This window comes from Lycium barbarum, chromosome 1, assembly GCF_019175385.1.
Source record: "Lycium barbarum isolate Lr01 chromosome 1, ASM1917538v2, whole genome shotgun sequence".
In the NCBI taxonomy this organism is placed as follows: Eukaryota; Viridiplantae; Streptophyta; class Magnoliopsida; order Solanales; family Solanaceae; genus Lycium; species Lycium barbarum.
Genome location: NC_083337.1, coordinates 163,300,968 through 163,323,686, shown reverse-complemented (window position 1 = coordinate 163,323,686; position 22,719 = coordinate 163,300,968). Strand labels below are relative to the sequence as shown.

The 22,719-nt window shown below is 33.0% G+C and overlaps 1 protein-coding gene across 1 annotated transcript; it reads left to right on the top strand.

Moving 5' to 3' along the window:
* The first annotated feature begins 2,333 nt into the window (after positions 1-2,333).
* LOC132603835 (protein FAF-like, chloroplastic) lies at positions 2,334-4,438 on the top strand. Its single transcript, XM_060317114.1, has 2 exons — positions 2,334-2,483; positions 2,612-4,438. The coding sequence occupies exon 2, from the start codon at positions 2,663-2,665 to the stop codon at positions 4,136-4,138; it is 1,476 nt and encodes a 491-aa protein (XP_060173097.1). The 5' UTR covers positions 2,334-2,483; positions 2,612-2,662; the 3' UTR covers positions 4,139-4,438.
* The last annotated feature ends 18,281 nt before the right edge of the window (positions 4,439-22,719 follow it).

Below are 22,719 nucleotides of genomic sequence, written 5' to 3'. Positions count from 1 at the left end.
ATTAATTATAAGGTGATGAATGATTCTAATTTGATGAAGCAACTTTATATATAGTGATGATAGGGTTTTATCGACCGCCCAATCATCGGGCCCCTTCCCAAAGGCGATGCCTTTGCTTCCTCCTTAAGCCATTTTTCTCGTCCAATCACCATCTCTTCTCACTTTTCCCATATTTGTATCAACACTTTAATTCATTTCCTTTCTCGAAATGTTCTGCTGATGGAAGCTTCCCTTTTTTCTCTCCTTTTTACCCTTTTTCCATGCATTATATTAGTATAAACTCTACGTGTAATGTTACTATTTGTAATTCTTATTACTGTACACATACCGTGATATTTTGATGTAACTAATTTGCATCTTTTATGAATTAAAGTGAACGGACAAAGAACCTAACGTAATATTCTGGCTCGTACGGAGCTTTCAGTAGCATTGATTGTGTATCCAAATCAAGTATCATCTTATTGTAGTAACTACTAACTACCAGTAAAATAAAGTTTTTTTCCAACGTAAAATAAAGAATCAAATCATCAAAATTATACGTTGATTGTCTAAGTTGGTGTTGTGAGCATTAAGTTAATATCTGATGACAAATGTCTTTAACGTACATAGCTACTTAATTATCACTAATATTTCTTTAAGGCTTAAAAGAACAGAAGATTATGATAGTAATTTTGACTTATGACATTTAACTTGTACTTTAGAAAAAGGCTAAAGTAGTGACGATAACTGTCATTATTGGAGGTCGAAAATTGTAGGAAAGAAAGTGAAAAAAGCCAAATAAGGCAGCAGCTTTCACAACATTCTCCAATGGTACATTTACTTAGTAACTTACCAAAAGAATCATAGCCAAATCGATGTGTACCATGGGAATTGCTACTTCAGTACAACTGATGTACTGAAAATGAAAGTTCACAGAGTGGTGAAAACGTGTACTTTACTTTTTATTCTCACCATCTTCTTTTAAATTTTTTTCTATTTTAATAGATGAACAAAGGAACGAGAAAATAGATTGTGACATATATATTGAGATTGGAACTTACATCTATTATGTGGAAGTCAATCATCGGTATTACTAGGCAAATTTATTTCTTGTATAAAAAAATTGAGTTCATATGCAACGTCGCTGTAATTAAAGGTCCTCTTAAATCTTACGTCCTAATTTTTATTCCTCTTATACGTGGACACGTAAGTTTTACATAACTCATGAGTTTTGTGACACCAACTTTGCTTTTACTTCGTACTATAAGGAAATATTATCCCTGCTTGCTTTCAGTATTCAGTATTCACTACTATTGTATGAAATATTTGTTACTAAAAAACTTAGAATCAAGAAGACCATATATAAGTCTAGGTGTTTTCACCTTCTTCTTTTTTCCCCTCAAGTTGGTATTTTCACCAAATTAGACTATCAAGAATCACTGCCCTTAACCAAATATAATCGTGTTTCTTTTCATTGTCCAGTTTTCCGAGTATGGATCAATTATGCATAATTAATTCTAAAATATCGCAATTAGCGCAGACGACTGAACACCAGGTTTATAAGGACTGGTAAGGTAAGGTCTAGCCCCCTTGCTTGTACTTATCCCAATTGTGGACCTTTTTATTTTTAATAAAACACCGCTAGACAATATGTCTAGTGGTAAAAAGTCAAAAAAAAAATGCACACTAAGATCAACTACGTGACGTGCTTATAATAATCGTGGATATAGGTAACCTGGGAGAATGATGATATACAATTTACTGTAAATCGGCTAAATTGTATTGCTAATAACGACTAAATTGCATTGCTAATAAAAAAGAAGAAGTTAATATTGTCACTTTAATATATACTAGTAATAACTTAATTAAATCTTTCTCAGAGAAAAAATTACTATTCAACAAATTAAATTAACAATGTAAAAGCAGCAGGGAAGAGAACGAAAAGTGAGTCTTTTGTATACCATCATGGTTGTGGTGGAAAATGATACCGGACTTAGGCAATCTTTCTCTTATGGGCTAGCTTTTGAGGTTAAATTAAACATAATAATCAATCTTTACAATACGACCCCTTTATTTCTAAGCAAAAATTTTGTGTTCAAGCCATGAGAATGCAATTTTTTCAGATATAAAATACTTTCCTGGACGGAAAGAGAAGGCCTTTGTCCTATCTGCTTCTTCCTCTTCCCAGGAATCGAAGAATGAACCTTACGCGGTACGAATTCCAATTAATCAGAAGCATCAAAGCGAATTGCTGACACAAAACAAGAAAAAAGAAGAGAGTATTTTGCATGGTGGGTTTAGAGGCGGGTCCCCTGCACAGGGTTCTATAGCCTTTCTGGACTCTTATAAAGACCCTGACACCCCCATTCCTTGTAATTGCCATCAAAACACCCCATACACAATATTCCCCTCAAACAATCATCTTCATAATCCTATTCCTCTCTTAGCTTTCAACTCTCATCCACTGAGCCCTCTCCTCATTTGGATATTGTTGTTTGCTTAAGGTAAGAATTAACACTTCATTATTTGTTGTACTATCTTTTTGGAACTTGAAATAATGTTAATTAAGCATATATCACTTGTTTTCTTATTGTTCTTTCTCCTAATTTGGCTATTAACTTTTCACGTGCAGAAGGAAAACCCTCCTATTTGTTCTGATCCTCCTCTTCTCTAGTCTGTGAAGATGTCAGCAGCCTCTATGAGCATCAAGAACTTCAACTCAACATTGAAGATGGAAAAGGAACCACAACTTACCATACCACTACCCCCACCCCTACCCCCCTCTAAGGGGGGCAAAGGCATAGTGTCCATTCTTGGATCAGACTCTGAAAAAAGAAACAAAGCGGCAGCTTCTATTAGGAGAACCCTTTCAGCTGACATGTCATCCAAGAAATGGCTCTCACAAAATGGGCTTTCACAAAATGGTTTCCCCCCTATGAAGAAAATTGCTTCCTCCAAAGAACTTGCTGTTCGTGGTCAAGATGATGTTTGGACATCTATCCAAAATGGTAACAAAGCTGATCAGCCAACATCACTTGATGTTTGGAGCTCAATTTTAACCCAAAAGAAAGATGACTCATCCACAGTACTTCCACCTCCTTATGTTCACCCTCTTTTGAAAAAATCATCCAGCTCTTTAACTGAAAAAAGCCTTGAAATTTGTACTGAAAGTCTTGGATCAGAGACTGGCTCTGAAATTAGCCTTCCATCTTACCCTTCCTCTGATACAGATGAAGACAACGATGATCCTCAAAACCAAAAACAACAACAAGAAAAAGAAGAAATAATCTCTCAATCTTTCGAGGAATTTCCAGTTGTTAAGTTCAACCATAACAAAAAAATACCATCTCCACCTAAGTCTTTTCCTCCACCTATTTCTTCCTTGGCTGCAGAGGTTCAAATGCAATCTCACAGGCAAAATGGCAGATTGATTCTTGAAGCTGTATCTGTTCCTCCACAGAATCATTTTAGCGCTCAACGCGTTGATGGTCGCCTTGTTCTCACCTTGATCACCACTACAACTGAGCCAGAAACAGAGGAAAATCATCAAGAAGTGGCAGAGTTTGAGAAAGTGTTCGACGAAATTCAAGAAGTTGAACATAATGGACGACCCCATTTAGGCCATGATGATGGTGATGATGATGATGATGAAGTGGATCAAGAGGAGGAAAAAGGAAATGGTACAAAGGGGATGCAAATTGTGCTAGAGCAAAAACCAAGAATGTCAAATGGGAGGGTGAATGTGAACACATCAACATTGATGATGAAGCAACTTATGGGACTAGAGAAAAATAATCATCATTTAACATGGCCTAACAAATTCAACAAAGCAATCAAATTGATTGACGATGAAGATGAAATAACTCCTATTCCAATCACATCACCAAATCCATCTCCAGCTTCTTTCAATGCCTATGATTATTTCTGGAAGAAAAATCCCACTGTGACAACTATTGTCAACAACTACAATGACAAGAGTGCTGCTCCCATTGCCAATGGTACTACTACAAAGATAGCAGCTAATTATGAGCAGCAAGATTTGGTGCTAATGAGAGGGAACAAGGGGAACATCAATTACTTGATGCCTTTGTTGAGAGGATGCAAAGAACAGAGGAGGTCTCTACTCATTTGGGAGCCTTACTGCATTGCCACCTCCTAATCCCAGTGTTAATTAATTAATTAGATCATCATAACATATAAGCAATCACATAAGTATAGTATATCACAATAAATGTGATGATATCATTTGATGTGTAATTTTTCCTCTCTTTGTTAGTTAAGTCTAGTTTTTACTCTTTTGTTGAAAAAGAGTTTCCTGTAGCCAAATAAACAAAGAGAGAGAGTGTGAGGGAGAAATCAATTATATATCAATGTCTTTGAATTTAGAAGATTTGAACAAGGAAAACATAATAGAGAAGTTTATTTTAGTTGTTTTAATATTAAAATCATCATTTTGCCCCTTTGTGTTTTAGTTTACGATGATGTTTTAACAGATAGACAAAATTGTTAATTTTGAGCCAAGTTTGACTTGGTCGGGTGTCATGTCTGTCTGTCTGTGAGTCTGTCTGTCTCAGTATCAAAATGGGATTTCTCCCCTCTTTTTATTCTTCCTTTTGTCCTTAGCCTTTTGTCATTCCAATCAAAGGTGTGAGTGGCCATGCATTAATTTATAGGTGGAAAATAAGTGGAAGCTCATGATTGTGTAATATCTCTAAGGTTTTGTGAAATATTTCTCAGTTTATATGTAATGATCTATTAGACATATGGTTGAAACAAATCAACAATGGTTCAAAGAGTTCTTACTTTGAAAAACCGTAGTTATTTAGAGAGTAACTCCAATTGTTTTTAAGATATTTTACATGTATAGAACGATAGAAAGTAAGCTTATTATATATTGAAACTACAAAGGATAAATTGGCAACTTGAAAAGTAAGATAAATTATAGTCATAACTAGTTTAACTAGTTACACAATACTAATACAAGCTTTTAATAATTGTCAATGCATATAACTTAATTAACTCCCATTCGCTATAACCATCTCTCTCCATTTGAATTGCATAACATTTCACACCTTGTTCCCACCATTTAGTGACGATCTTAGTCTACATGTTATGGATTCATCCGAAATGAATAACTTTGGCTCTAAATTATTTATGTGTGTGTATAATCGCACAAGTGGAGTTTGGGAAGGGTAAAACGTATGCAACCTTGAGAGGTAGAGAGTATGTTTCCGATAAACCCCCGGCTCAGATCCCACAAGTGAAGTTTGAGAAGAGTAAAACGTACGCAACCTTGAGAGATAGAGAGTATGTTTCCGATAAACCCTCGACTCAGGAAAACAATGTTAAAAATTTACTAACAAGTATAAATAAATAGGTTTCAAATCTAATAAATTGAAAATGGAATGTGGTTGTATTTCCAACTCGATACCATAACGTTCAAATTTTAGATAGGTCTTAGTCACCGTCACGCTCAAGTTGTAAATATGCATGTTCTATTTGGTAGTCCTTCAACTGTTTCCCAACACTTCATCATCACATACTTTTGGTATGCGTAACAGGCTGACAGCATAATACAAGTTTTTTTTATTTGTACTGGAGCTCTACTTGGTAGTCCTTTAATATACATCACACAATTCACATCATAAACATACAAAAATGAGTCTCGGAGAGAGAAATGGGGACCCTGTTCGCCATATTCGGACGTGTTATAGTTCCTTGTATTCTTTCCACATAAATGATTCCCTTCAAGTATATGAGAATTATAAGATTCCAAATTATACTATACTTACCGTAGATTTACAATGTAATATGTGGGCTCACGTGTTTAGTATTTTTTTGTTCAAATCTCACATATGCATTAAGAAATTGTGATGCCCGTAACGGATGGCAGATCGACGAGGACAAGTCACTGAGAAGAACTAACTCACTTCTAGATGGCAAGTTTCGGAAGAAGAGGTGCATATGATATTTTAAGCAAATTCCACATCGCAATGGGAGAGAAAAGTAAAGAGCTTTAAATAAATGATGATGGCGTAAATAGAAGACAAATTTGTGCGCATGTTAAATCAAAGAGGGCAATATGTGTCATGAGCTTGGATCATAACATAAATTTGCAAAATATTTATAGATATTTGATTGTGAATCAATTATTATTTTGCATTTATATATATCCACAAGACACACACAAAACAGAGGCAAATTAAATACACACATAATCTAATGAATACATAATTGTCCATTTCTATTCTTGATCATAGTGGGGATCGGACTAGTTAGAGAGATTCTCATGTTAAACAACTCTTTATATTTGTTCCATCTTTAATGATGGTATTTTCTTAGATTCTGACAAGTGACTCCCTCACCTTTTCTGAAAATACATTTCAAAATTGCATGTTAAATTTATATTTTCAAAAGGAACAAATTTGAAACTTATTCCTTAAGAATTATTCCGAGTGAGCCCAAGAGATGATGTGGAGAGCTGTGTTATAAAGGTTGAATGGATAGTGGACAGAACCATATGCTCTCTATCCATAACCTCTGTTCTCATTTATTTCACCAATTTTTTTTTGAGAAAAAGACATAAATGGTCCCTTAACTATAAGAGTAGGTTCAAAATAATCCCTTAACTATGCACTTAACGGTTTTGGTCCTTTAGGTTTGCCATAAGTTAACAAAAATGGTCCCTCAACTATGAGGGTTGGTTAAAAATAGTCCCTTAAGTATGCACTTAACAGTTTTGGTCTTTTAAGTTCGCCAAATGTTAGCACTTTTAGTCTCCGACAAAATATTCATCGAACTCCGTTTGTTAGATTTGACGAGAACTAGGAAAAAATTAGCGAGAACTCACATTTGGGTGTACACATTACTAAAGAAAAGGCCAAATACCTCAGGATAAAACCGACGGACATCAGTCGGTTATAGGAAAAAACAGAGGAAAAACCTACAGACTTGATAATGTCAGAAAATAGTATCTCGGAACACAAAGACCGACGGACTCTGTCGATTAAAACCGAGGTAGTCTATCAGTTAAGTAAAATACACCAGACCTTAGAAATAAATTAGAAATAGCAGAAACTACAAAAATTATCACTATTAAAAACAAGCGAAAAAAACGATGGACGGAAACCGATGGATAAAATCGAGGGACCCTATTTTTTAATTTTTTTTAGCTTTTATTATTTTTTACGAAAACCAACGAACGTCCGTCGGTTATTTTCAAGGAAAATGCGCAGAAACTATTTTTTTTTTTAAAGAATCACTATGATGGAAGATTTTTTTTTTCCCGGTTTTCAGTAAAAATGAGTCTAGTGTATTTTACTTAGCCGATGGAGTCCGTCGGTTTTAATCGACAGAGTCCGTCAGTCTTTGTGTTTCGAGACACTATTTTCTGACATTATCAAGTCTGTAGGTTTTTCCTCTGTTTTTTCCTATAACCGACTGATGTCCGTCAGTTTTATCCTGAGGTATTTGGCCTTTTCTTTAGTAATGCGTACACCCAAATGTGAGTTCTCGCTAATTTTTTCATAGTTCTCGTCAAATCTAACAAACAGAGTTCGATGAATATTTTGTCGAAGACTAAACGTGTTAACATTTGGCGAACTTAAAAGACCAAAACTGTTAAGTGCATACTTAAGGGACTATTTTTAACCAACCCTCATAGTTGAGGGACCATTTTTATTAACTTGTGGCAAACTTAAAGAACCAAAACCGTTAAGTGCATAGTTAAGGGACTATTTTGAACCTACTCTCATAGTTAAGGGACCATTTATGTCCTTTTCTCAATTTTTTTTTAAAGAGTAAAGTTAGTCATTTTCCTCCACCTTGTTCAAGTGCCTTACCTCATTTTTCCTTATATGGCGCCCAATCAAAAAATTAAGCAACTTTTTGTCTAATTTATTTTTGTTCATCACCGTTAAAAGAAACCGATATCATCAAACATGCATGGTAGGTGTTTCGACAATAATGATTAGAGTTGAAAAAAATTGAATTTGTGCGTGAAAATTATTATTTCACTTGAAATAATCTTCAACTTTTTTTCAAGATTTCAACACCATTTCAAACAAAGAAGTTGAATAGTTACAAATACAGAAATAATATTTATGACCAAACTGCAATAGGAGGTGAAACTAAGTAGAGAGAAGAGGCATCAGATCAATTGAATATTCTTCGTAAAATTTTATTTGCGTAAATAGAATAAAAAAAGATTATTATTCGAAAAAAAAGAAAACTACATTGCGTAAATAGAATAAAAATAGATTCTTGTATGCAAATTATTGGATTCCCTTAAAATGAAGAAAAATCTAGTTTAGTGATAAAGAGGGTTCAACGGTTACTCTAGGCCATAAGTTCAATTTTCAATCATGACATTTATTTATTTTTTGAATTCTCTTATATAAATTTCTGACACCGTCGCTATAACTACAAACCCTTTGCAAGTGTTTTGTGTTGCTTCAATTATTTTTGTTTTATTTTAGAAAAATCAGATTGGAAAAAGGGACCTTTAATGGAGTCATATTCATAATCATCTTTATAAGCTTTTATTGTTAGGTCATGATGCTAGAAGCCAGACAAAATCTCAAGAGCCAATTTTTTGTCTTGGTGGAGGGTCATGTCTGTCTCTCTCTAGCATCAAGTGTGAATGCTCCTTTTCTTTCTTTTTTCTAATTCAATTTTCCTTTTGTCATTTCAACCAATAGCGTTTCAGCAAGAGTCGGTGTCTGTTTGTTTGATCTTGTTTTTGGAAACATCATAATCCATTGTTTAAGGTTTTGTCAAGGAAAGTTTGGGATATTATCTTACTTCATGATATTATAAAATACGTTCTCCTAGCTACTATAGTATATGGTATTCGGATGGAGAGGAATATGCGAGTGTTTCAACAAAAAGCTTCCACCAGAGACAGTAAGTTGCACCAGATGAAAGTCAACATGTGCATTCGAGTAAAACACAACAAGAAGCTGCTAATATGAGAGGGGGAGAGGATTGGTTAATCCACCCCTAGTTTGTAAATATCTACTTGGTGATTAATAAAAGTTCCTTTAATTGTCAAAAAAATATATATATAGTTTTGGAAGATGCGTGCATTACATTAAACTATCGGGATTTGATTACGCTCAAGTTATACTTATATGAATAGGAAGATCGAAGACAAAGTATTACCTATCATGCTTAAGTTGAATTCTGCCACAGCCAAAAATTGTCATATATTTAAATTAGGAGAAGAGTAAATGAACACACACTCAGGAGCATTAGAACTTGTGCGTCATCTGGAGTCGAATTAGAAATCCACTTGGGAATTTTTGAACCAAAAAGAAAGTATTGCCTACATTAATGAACCTAGAATATATTTTTCTTTCAAAGCTAATTGAGGAATTTAGAATGATGTGCACTATCTATCATTTTTGTTTTCATAATGAGATGTATCATTCATAATTTTACATGCACAAATGCTTCTAGAGCTTGGAGTTTAGCGAAACAAGGTGACTCTATCTTGGAATTGCCCTTCTTTTGGGGTGGTCTTTAAATTTTGTCCCTCATATTTGAAATCTTTAACTTTTGCCCTTCGGCTAAAACTCATGGGTTCCAGGTTCGAACCCCCACTCAGTCAAAAATTTTTAAAAAAAATCGCAAGGCAGAGTTTAAATTTCGCTATACCCCCACCGGCATACACTTGTTAAGGAATTACCAAAGTTATGCCGGACCCGGCATACCTTAAGACATAGACTTTGTCTTAGAAGGCAAATTTTTAGTTATGCCTTAAGGAAAAAACTCCGCCTTATGGGCATACTTTTAGTTATGCCTTATGGGGCATCCTTTTAGTTGTACCTTAACTAAAAGTCTGCCCTATAAGGCATAACTAGGAAAAGACTTTTAGTTAAGGCTTAACTAAAAGTTTGCCCATATTTATGCCAAGTCTGCCCATAAGGCATGAGTATGCCGGGTTCGGCATAACTTTGGTAATTCCTTAACAAGTGTATGCCGGGCCCAGCATACGCGCGACCCAAACCTTGCCTTGCAATTTTTTTAAAAAAAATTTATGCTTGAGCGGGGGTTCGAACCCAGAACCTCACGATTTCTGCGTGAACGCTCAGGGTTGCAACGCGAAGGGCAAAAATTTAAGACCAGCAATATGAGGGGCATAATTTAAAGACCACAAATATGAGAGGCAAAATTTAAAAACCACCCCAAAAGAAGGGCAATCCGCGCAAAAAAATGTCTTGATATTGCTAATGGAGATGTATCATCCAAAAATGCATGAATAACTATATAGTAATACTTAAAAAATAATGCATAAACAATTTTATTTTTTTTCAAAAAAAGCTAGTGAGACATGTTACGCGATACCGCTTATAACTCAATGTAAATCTGCCACTTATTGGTGCTCGCAGAGCCAAGGGGTTCCGAACCCCCTGCGGTAAAAAATGACACTATTTATAAATAGTTAAAATATTTTATATGTATATATAGTAGATGTTGAATCTCCTTTAACTCTTTATGTGTTTACTTTTATATATTAGAACCTCCTTAGTGAAAATTTTGGTTCCGTGAGTGAGTGCACACCTAAGCCTGTTAACCGGTCCGGTACAAACCGATAACCGGACGGGTTAAACCGTAACCAGTTTACCGGTTCACGATCTACCGGTGTTTTTTTACCGGTCCGGTTTTTAATTTTTGGGACCGGTTAACTGGTCAAAAAAAAATTAAATATAATCGTTGCCTGCGTGGACTGGACCGTTGGGCAACGGTCCATTTTGCAAAAATGACTGTTGCCAACGGCTCCAAACGCCCCTTTTGCCCCCCCCCCCCCCCCCCCCCCCCGCCCAAATTTTTTTTTGTTACACTTTAACCCATCCCCTACCCCTATATAAACCCCTCTCCATTTCCAATTTTAATCCACACCAATTCACTCTTCTCTTTCTCTCAATTATAGCTATTTTGCAACAATTAGCCACTTTAAATTTCTCTCAATTAAATATTATAAAGTTTTATTCTAGTTTTAATTATTAATTTTGCAATTATAAAAAAAATTGTTGGTGGAGTTGGTGATTTTGCAACAATCCGAAGTAGCTCCAAAGCTTTGGTGGATTTGCAATTCTAACTGCCTTCATTTTGGTGGAAATTAGTCCGGCAATTTGGTACCTTCGTTCCAACTCTATCTTTATTTTCTGCTATTTAATTCTAGCAATTTATTTTCTTGTGATTTATTTGAGTGTGATTAAAATTAATTCTATTTAATAATGTCGAAGAGATTGAAACGTGGTGCCGGTAGTAGTGATATTTTTAGGGGTGGGTTTAATGAGGAAACATTTGTGAACGAAACACCTAATTTAGATTTTGATATTGGTGGAAATAATCCACTTTTAGAGCATGAGGTAATGCAACAACACTATACCGGCACTTTTAATGAAATTAATGATGATGATGATGAAACACAAGCCCCCCGAAAATCCCATAGGAGATACAGGTCCTGCACAATCACATACACAAGACAAACCGCCAAGAACTCGTAGGCCAACCGCTAAAATTTGAAAACCTATGACTAAAGATAAAGAAAGACAAACAGCTTCATGTGGTATATGTAAACAAGAATTTGTTTTTAGGCAAGAAACTAGTAAGGATGGTGGAACGGGTTCACTAACGGGTCATATGAGATCTAAACATAAGGATGTTTGAGGAGAGAAAACGGGTTCAAATGTGGGGGGTATTCAATGACAATAGACCCACGAACCGGTAAAATTTTTAGCTATGACAAGAAAAAAGAGCGTGTAGAAATAGCTAAAATGGTTGCTTTTGATGCTCTACCGTTTTCCTTTCCTTCGAGTTTGGGGTTTGTTACTTATATTCAACGTTGTTATAATCCGTTATTTGAGGGTATTCCTAGAAGTACTTGTAGAGCGGATATTATAGATTTATATAAAAAAAATAGATATAGAGATTTTATTTGTGTCATGTATTTAATTCTTTAAATTGTAGTGTTTCTCTTACCGCCGATTTGGGTCTTAGTCTTAACAAGTTAGATTTTTTTGGTATTACATGTCGTTGGGTTGATGATAATTGGGTGATGCAAAAAGGAATTATAGCTTTTTTATATGATGAAGGGAAAGGTCGTCGTGACGGAAATTTTTTAGCAGATTCAATGTCAACTATTATGAATTTTTTTAACATTTATAGAAAAACACTTTGTATTGCTTTAGATAATGCTTCTAATAATACAAAGGCGGTTGATCTTTTAAAAAGGAAATTAAACCCTCCACTAAAAAATATTTTTCATGTGAGATTTAGTTATCACATTTTAAACTTGATTGTTAGAGATGGTCTTGAATATTTTGAAGATTCTATTCAAAAAGTTTGAAATGATGTTGCTTTTCTTTTTTGTAAAGCTAACAAGCAAAAAATAGAGATTTTAAGAATTCTTGTGTGCAAAATGACCTTAGACCTAGAAAAATTCAAGTAGAAGTTGAAATTAGGTGGAACTACACTTACATTATATTACAACAAGCATATGATTATAGGATTCCCATACAACAAGTTCACAACTATTTTAATACGGATAGTGATGATTGGTTAAATATTACCGATTGGGAAGATGTTAAGGAATGTATTGAACTTTTACAAAAATTTTATAATGCAACTCTTCTTTTTCTAGACAATTATATCCCACGGTAGCCGGAATTTTAGTCTACTTAGCCGAAATAGCTAGAGTTTTATATGAGGATAAAGATAAATCCGGTTATCAAGTGGCTATTTTTAATATGACAACAAAATTTAAGAAGTATTTTTTTCCTATCCAACTTTATTTATATTGGGTTCTCTTTTAAATCATTGTTTTAAAATGTCTTATACTAGAGCATTAGTTGGTCAAATTTATAACTATTTAGAAATTGACGAGGAAGTTGAAGAATCTTTAACTGACGCCGAGCTCGCGATTGATTCCGAGGTTAGAAAAAATTTGTCATTATTCTACTTTGGAAGAAAGTGCTACATCTGTTGCTCCACGCCCTACTACTTCTCAAAGTAGCAAAAAGGGCTTAAAGGATTTGTCGAATTTAAAAGTTTTACATTCACAACCAGCTCCTTCTAATAATGCAAACTTTGATGAATATCACCTTTATTTGATGCAGCCAAATGTGAATATCAACCAACTAGATGATTTAGACGTCTTAGCATGGTGGAAGAAATACAAGACGAGTCATCCAATACTTTCAAGAATGGCTCGAGATATCCTTACGGTTCAAATATCAACCGTGGCTTCGGAAAGTGCATTTAGCTAAGGAAGACAACAAATTCGAGACCGTAGACACTCATTATCCGGATTTAACTTGCAAGTACTAGTTTGCATTCGCGATTGGATTAGATCGGAGCGACGCAACCAAAACTCAGAAGCGGTAGAAAGCGAAGAGGAAGAGATTGAAGATTTGATAGCAAGTGGAATAGACCAAATGGAAGACTTTGAAGATATCTTAATGACCGAATATGATATGGCTGATATTAGCCAAATGATTGACACTTTTTGATTTTATTATTCTACTACTTTTTTGCAACTCATGTATTATTTGCAAGTTAAAACAAACTACAACTTGCAAATAAATGTTATCCATGAATGAATAAAATATATGGCTCATTGAGCTTTCTTCTATTTACTTGTGTTCATATTTTTACTTATGTTAAGTTAGGAATATACCTAAAATATACTAAGAATATACTTATAATATTTTTAAATAGATAGTTATATACTTGGAAAATAACTAAAATATACTAAGAATATACTTATAATATAAATATACTTAAGTTATAAAATAGGAATTTATAAACTTAGAAAAAACTTAAGTTATATAAGTATATATAGTATATATATAACTTAAACATATATATATATATATAAGTTGTAAGTATATATAGTATACATAAAACTTAAGTTATATAAGTATATATAGTATACATATAACTTAAACATATATATATATATATATATATAAGTTACAAGTATATGTAGTATACATAAAACTTAAGTTATATGAGTATATATTGTATGCATATAACTTAAACATAGATATATAAGTTATAACTTATAAGTATATATAGTATACATAAAACTTAAGTTATATAAGTATATATAGTATACATATAACTTAAACATATATAAGTAATATAGTATACATATAATTTAAACACACACACACATATATATATATAGATATAAGTTATATGTATTATAACTTAAGTTATTTATAAGTTAAGTTTTTTCTAAGTTTATAAATTTCTATTTTATAACTTAAGTATATTTATATTATAAGTATATTCTTAGTATATTTTAGGTATATCTAGTATAAATATACTTAAGTTATAAATAGAAAGTTATAACTTAAGCATATAACTTAATATATATATACATATATGGCTATATGTTGTTAGTTAGTAAATATATAAACTTTAGTTATAAACTTATATAACATATATAAATATACCTACAATATACTAAGAAATACTATAATATACAAAAAAACAAAACAAAAAAGAGGTTTTTTTAAGTAAAGAACCGGCCGGTTTCGGTTTTCAATTTTGGAACCGGTTAACCGGAAATCGGCCAGTTTCCTAACCGGTTGTCGGTCCGGTCCGGTTTGGACCAGTTAACGGGCTTATGCACACGTTACACTTATCGGAAAAAAGATAGTCAAAAACTAAAGGGTGGGTTTGCAAACATAATTTAATAAATTCACCGTTAGCAACTCTCCATTCTAAGTCCTTTATCTAACAATTTCTCACATCAAACTACTCTTTTTCAAATTCAAGACGTTGAATGATGATGACATAGTAGAAGTCAAAAAGGAATTAGTTGAAAAATATCAACTTTTCTAGTTCGTGAAAGAAGTAATAAATCCGAGTGGAGTAATACTCTCCAAGTCATCTCTGCAAACAAAACCAACAAACCGCACCAAATCAATAATTTGAGTCAAATCGAGAAAAAAATTCGACTAGTGATTGATTTGACTTGGTTTCTAATTGAAAAAAAAAAATCTGACCAAAATTAGTTTGATTTTAACTAAAAAAAGTCAAACCGAATCAAACCAACCTAACATTACATGTATACACTTTTTAAAAATATTTATTTGTAATGTAATTTATAAATATTTCTTAAAACTTTTCATAGTTTTCGGTCTTTTAACATATTATTTCATGATTAGACTTATAATTTTGAATGATCCAATAAGTTTTGTAACCCATAAATATTAGTAACTCAAATAAAGTTCAAATCAAAACCAAATCAATACTACTGCTAACAGAAGAAATTCAATTCGAACATTAGTAATGACAATAATGTTGGATATCTATTCTTTAGTTTTGATTGGTTTAGATAGTGAAAATACATAACTTATTTAATTTTTTCTTTGTCATGTAATTAATACTTATTAGCCGTACTTATTTTAGCATGAGTTTGTATTTTTAGATTATGGTCATTTTCACTATGGCTTATTAATTAGCAATATTTATTTTATGCAATTTCATTTTTTTTTTAATATTTTATTATAATGTCATCATTCATCTCACATTTTATGTTATTTTCTTACGATACATCTTAATATATAGTTATATCTTACTAGGACTAAAGAAACATTTGAAGTAAAAGTTATATATTTTGTACGAAGACTTTTCGAAAAAAATCGAGAAAACCGAAGAATCCGAGAAAACCCGGCTTCTGTTGGTTTGGTTTGGCTTATAGATTTAAAACTCCGACACAATTGATTTGGTTTGATTTTTAAAAAACCCTAACTAGCGCGGTCTATGTACACCCCTACTGCCAACATAGCTTCGGGCAATTCGCGGGAATGCCCTTATTTTGGGGTGGTCTTTAATTTCTCCCCATTAAATTGGTGGTGTTTAATTTTTGCCTTCGTTAGAACCCCTTGATTTTGGGTTTGAACCCCCGCTCAGTCAAAAATTAAAAAAAAAAAAATCGCTAGGCAGAATTTTGCATGATTCGGACAAAATTTCAAGGGGAGAGTTTTGGCCAAAACTTGGCCTTAAGGCAGAATTTTGTGAAAATAAACTAAGCACATCTTCTGTTGAGAAAAGCTATGAGTTAGCAGATAGCCAGGTAAGCACATCTGCTGCTGATAAACTAAGCACATCTGCTGTTGGAGCAGAGAGGTTTAGATGCCCAGAACTCTTGTTCCAGGCTTCCAGCCATCATTCAGTTGAAATAGAAGCTACTGCAGGCAAAATTCTGCCTTACGAAATTCCTTTTTTTTTTTTACTGAATTGTGATTCGAACCCAGAACCTCGGAGTATTAAGTGAAGGACAAAAATTAAAGATCACCAATTTGAGGGACAAAAATTAAAGACCATCCCAGAAGAAGGCCAATCCGCGCAAAAAAATGCATAGCTTCCTTAAAAGCTTTAACATCCCTAGAACCCAATCCCTCTCGTGCTGCGTGGGCCAGCCCGTGTTTGAGCACTAAAGCTTGGGTCATTTGCACTTTTATCTCTATTTTGTGCTGGTCTTTAGTCATTTTTTTTGTGTGGATTGGCCTTCAAAGGCCCTGGTCTTTAATTTTCGTCCCTCAAATTGGTGGTCTTTAACTTTTTCCCTTCGCCTCATGCCCCGAGGTTCTGGGTTCGTACCCAAATTCAGTAATTAAAAAAAAAAAAAAAAAACGCAAGGTAGAGGTTTGTAGCAAAGCTAGGTCTATCCGGACAAAAGTTAGACCTTAAGGCAAAAGTTTGTAAAATACTAAAATTCCAAGTAAGGAAAAAAAAATTGCCTTAAGGCAGGTGAAGACAAAACTCTGTCTTGAGAATCTAAACTCTACCTTGCTATTTTTTTAAAAAAAATTTGACTGAGTGGGGGTTCGAACCCGAAACTAAGAGATTTTTAGCGAAGACAAAAAATGAAAGACCACCAATTTGAGGGGCATAAATTAAAGACCAGTGCCTTTGAAGGACAATCGTGGAAAATGACCCGTCTTTAATTTTTGTCTCTCAAATGGAACTTATACCTAGCGGGACATAAGTTATTTAAAGAATCCGATATAAGTTGTGCTGGATCTTTTGAAGAACTTATGCCCATTCAGGGATGGAGCTAGTTCATCTGGTGCGGGTTCAGTCGAATTCAGTAGCTTTGGTCCAAACCTTATATTTGTATTAAAAAATTCACTGAACATATACAAATTATTAATTTAGAACCCAACAACATTAAAAAACCAAAATTTCAAACCCATAAACGTCAAATCCTGACTCTGCCTTTGTGCCCATTAGGCCTAAGTTCCATTTGAACAAAAATTAAAGACCAGTCCATTTGACCTTCAAACTGTACAATTTCTACCTAAAGCTTAAAAGAAGCCCGGCTAAGAGTTTCATAGAAGGGGTGGGCTCATTATACTGAACGGGCCTCATAGTTGACCTAAGATGAGAGCAACAGAAGTGGCTCGGGGCCCAATTTCAATCTGTGTTTTTTTGGATCCAGTTGGCAATATACTAAGATATACAGGAAATTATAACCAACGACCTTGAAAATGGATGATCTTGAACTTTTGACCCCAACTTGTCTTGGGGGAAAACCTTCAAGGTCAAAAGTTAAAATTGTTGAAATTAAAGTTTTTGTCCATGAGGCAAGTGGATCAAAAGTTCAAGAGGAGCCACCTCCAAAGTCATTCTTGTAAATCACCATATTCAAGGGTAAGAATAGCGGAGCTGGTCACTTTTAGACATGTGTTGGAACTTTAATTATAGAATTAAAACTCCAAGTTAGTGTTTTGGAGTTTGAAAAAAAAAAAAAGGTCTCACTAGATTTTTTAAGTTAAGGTATTTTTATGCAAAAAAAAAAATTCTGCATAAAAAGTGACTAAATTTTTATCAATTTGAAATTGCTACTTATTTTCAAATAGCAATTATGAAAGTAGCTATTTATAAAAAAATTCCTACAATATGTACTCTTTAAAGTTTCCTTGTTAAGGAAATTGATCATTGTTTGGACCGAACTAAAAGAGAAGAAATAAACACTTAGAGCCCGTTTGGATTGGCTTATAAGTTGCTTATAAGCTGTTTTCAGCTTTTTTGAGTATTTGGCTGACTAGCTTAAAATCATTTTGTGCTTAAAATAAGTTCAAAAAAATAATTGGGCCTATTTGACTTAGCTTATCTAAAGCAGCTTATAAGCTGAAAACAGCTTATAAGCCAAAAAAAAATAAGTTAGACTACCCCAACTTATTTTTTTTGGCTTATAAGCTGTTTTCAGCTTTTAGGCATAAGCCCATCAAAACAGGCTCTTAATATGATCAAAGGGAGTAATACTGTAAATCAATTCAAGACGCTACTATTTATTAATTACCAACAGTGTTTACAAGTTGCGATAGCCTGAGGCTGTAGCTTATTTACTCAGATAAACAAATGGTTTCTCATTCAGAACACAGAGTACTTATGTTCAGTTTCAGCAATTATTACATGTTTATTGATTTGGGTTGTCCTTTCCCTAGCACCCCACTTACAGTTTTTTCATTTTTCATCAAAAAAAAAAAAAGTTGCGATAGCTTAGTAACTAAATAACTTGTGGGAAATAATTTAACTAAAATAAGCAACTAGTATCTCTTTTGAAATGAGATTTGAGTTTGAATTACAAAAGAGAACACATGAATTAAAGTCAAAGAGTCAAATCTATTTCTAAAGATTCAATCCAATTTCCTTAAACTACATTTAAGGCTACATAATATGGTAAAAGTACATTTGAGTCGTCAATGGATACAACTTACCCTTAATAATTATGCAAGCGTCGATCCGTCCATGCTTCAATATTTATCATCAAATACTAAAAGTAAAAATTTGTATCAAATCAAAAAATGTGATTCTTTTCTTCTCATAATTCAACTTGGAAAATTCAAATTAAAATATGCATTAAATGTATCTCAAATTTTAATGTATTCCTAATATGCTTGCTAGCAAGTTAAATTAATATTTTGTCATAGTTTTTTTTTTTTTTAAATGAACGAGTTTTTTTTCTCCATTAATGATGTTTGATTTTTTTTTAAGATTGGTATTCAAAGATAAAATATTATGTGGAGAAGTGACCAAAAGCCGAAGAGATCTTGCACGCATGCTTCCAAAACAATGGATGTTGTTGTGTTACAATTAGTTAAGGAAATATATTTAAGTCATTAATTATATTAAGTGTCATTAAATTTAGTTCCAAGTTTGACTAGGGTTTATTTAAAATGGTTGTTTGTTTTTAAATGTGTGGACCCCCCCTCCCTTTCTGCTTAACTAAAATCCTTATATTCACTTCTTTCAAGTTTTTTACTTAAGAAAGGAAATTTAATAGCTTTAATTATAATATTTAAACTATTATATTGTATCTATCTTTTTTTGAACGTCAATTAACTCTCCACTAATCAAACCGGTAAAGATAAAGTTGAAAAAAAAGTAATCATTATTTTTATTTTAGAAAAGGGCCAAATATACCCCTGCCGTTATACTTTAGGTTCAAATATACCCCTGTCGTTATACTATTGGTTCAAATATAGTATAATGGCAGGAGGGGTATATTTGAACCAATAGTATAACGGCAGGGGTATATTTGAACCCAAAGTATAACGAGGGATATATTTAGCCCTTTTCCAACAGACAGGGTATATTTGACCCTTTTCCGTTTTTAGTTTTCTATTTTTATGTATTTAAAACAAATATAGTGAGATAAAATGACTGATATCTAAATAGGAAGGAGTAATTTTGAGGAAGGTTTTTAATTTGAAAACACACTGTTTAATTTTTTTACATTTATGTGGATCACAGAGGACACATTTAAAGTACATTAGCTAGTATGAAATAGCTATACATAATAGCATGAGTGATATTTGACACAAATATCTACATTTTGCAGCACTTTCCCTCCTTATCTTAGTACTTTAATTGCATTCTTTATAATGAAATCGTTGTATTCGATCTTATGTTGGTATGTTTGTGTGTTTAAGTACAACGAGATAGAATGAAGAAAATCCAAGCATTTTTGAGAGAAAATGGAGCTTAGTGCACTTGGACGAGAGGACAAGAGGAGTGTGCGACACTTGGAGTGAAAATTGAGCAATTGAAGGCATCTAGGCGAGCAGCCCGCGTAGCGCATGAGAGGCCTCTCTGATGTGCGACACTTGGAGTGAAAATTGAGCAATTGAAGGCATCTAGGCGAGCAGCCCGCGTAGCGCATGAGAGGCCTCTCTGAATTTATGTCTGCAAAAATCGACAGACACTCCCGCGATGAGCTCGCGTCGCGCAGCCATCGCAAGACCTCGTCTAGTTTTCCCATTCAATCGGGATTTGGTTTTAATTATTTCAAATTTTGACCTAGACTAGAAATAGACGTTTTTAGGTTAGAAACAACGTGCTGGGATTATTCTTACGACTTGTAAGTCGTCGTTCTTATTTTCTTAGGTTTTGTTTTATTTTCTTCATTCAACCCTAGATTATTCATGAATTCTTGTTCCTCTTCACGAATCATGAGTAGCTAAACTCTCTTATTCTAGGGTTGTGGCAAAAGACATGATAGTTGGTTTGACGATAATTTCTATCCATTAAATTTCCATCGTTTGGGTTTCTTATTTATTCTTGTGCTTAATTGTTTAATTACTTGATCACCAATTAGACACTATTGGTGATGCATGAGTTGAACTTGAAAGAGCGACTTCACGTACGTAATAAGAATAAATAGAGTTTGTTCAATTAATCGTTTCGCTACTAAGGATAGAAATATATCCTCTAGCCCTACTTAGTTGGTTATGGAAATATAAATGTGTTCTTGTTATTTCTGGCGATCATAAAAATATAGACGTTAAGAGTAACATCTACAGGCTTGTGAGTAGTTTGAAAGATTATCATTAAGTTAACATAAACCCGTAACCCAGGAAATATGATAGGTAGAAGTGTCGGAAGACTAACTGGATTGTCGAACGCTATGACCCTGGAACTCTTTTTCATTTGATAAACCTTACGGTCTTATTCCTAGTCATCTAAATCACAAAGTTTTCATTTATTAATTTACTTTCAGTCAATAGTCTAGTTACAACAAACATCTTGATTTCACTCTCTTGAATAGTTACAATGGAATTTGAATTAGTTGAACAATATAAAATCTAAGTCTCTGTGAGTACGATATATGGACTTTAAAACATATATTACTTGTATATACTTGCGTGTGCGTTGAGCAACAGTGAGGAGCCGTTTGGACATGATTTGAAATTATGATATGAAATCCTGATGATTTGAAGTTGAAGTTTTGTTTGGACATACAATTTGGAATTCTTTAATTGTACTTTTTCTCATAGAGATAAAAACCCCACAAATTGTGAAAACCATCAAAACTTTTCCAATTCTTATATAATTTTATTGATTGAGCAAATCATAATTCATAACAAAATTTATACGCTACTAGAAGACCTTTCTAAAAAATACAATATCAATTGATCAAATTTTAGTTTAGTAAAAAGGAAAATTGAACATGAGTTGTAGTGTAACTACTCTTTAATATAATCCTCCCACATGGTTGGTAAGAGTAAATTTGTTATAAATATAATATCAATTTGCAGATCTTTTAATATTTGATATAAATAGTTGGTAAACATGGTTGGTGAATATATCTACCAACTTATGGATTTTTTTTTTTTTTTTACAAAATATAAACTTATTGGTCAAGTTTTACATTTAAAAATTTTGAAATCATGATTTGGAATCCCAAATCATGTCTTTTTGGATGATTTGTGATTTGAAATCATGATATGAAGTTGAAATTATAAAAATTTGTGCAAGTTGCATAAACGAACACCGATTTGAAATCACGATATGAAATCATCGCATGTCCCAACCCCTACTAAGTATAGAACAATTTTGCTTGCTGTAAATGTTACTCTTTTAAGGTTTCTTTAGGAGTGGCCGGTAGTCTTTTTTTTGGTAACTAGTGACCAGTAGGCTGTTGCTAACTTTGTGAATATCTTTCGAAAGGTACAAAAAAATATTTGGCTGTTGATACGTGTCTTAGATCTTATGAATTAAAAAAGTTGTGATAGATATAAGGGAAGTGTTACAAATTTACTTTAACAACATAAATTTTTTGTATTTTTCTATTTGTCACGGAGAGGAAAAAAAAAAGAGAGGGGAAAAATACAAACTTACTTTTTTCCCAAATTCATCCAATATATACACATGTAATATATCTCTTTCTCCAAGGGTTGGATACTTCTTACATGCTCACATTTAGAAGAAAAAAAAGGATTCTTATATTCTACAGTAATATCAAAGACAAAGTTCAACAAAAGTCTTTATTTCTTAGTTTTTTTATTCGGGTTACTAACTTTGTTATCCTGGGGAAAAAGTTATTACATTTTCTCTCTCATCTTTACCAGAACGTAATTATAAGAATTTTTGAAGTATCAACGATCTAATTCATTATCATTTATGTTCCTAAGCATCAATAATTTTACATAACTTCGTTATAAATGTGGGTTGTAATGTTTGAAAAATTGGTATTATTATTCGGAGGTGTTTTTTCAAATAATTGGTTATACATCTTATGTGATTTTGTAAGATAGTATAAGTATATTTCAACTATATATTAAATGCAATAAAAATAATTATTATGAGGATTTCACTAACTAAGTTTCCTAGTTTGTTATATAGATTTGGACAAGTCTTTCTTTCTCACTTTTTAAAATCGGATAATATTATTTGATGACGTGGGAGTTAATTTGAAAATCTTCACAAAAC

Bases quoted from the DNA above. Each gene is read 5' to 3' on its own strand.
- LOC132603835 (XM_060317114.1), top strand. From the start codon at position 2,663: ATGTCAGCAGCCTCTATGAGCATCAAGAACTTCAACTCAACATTGAAG.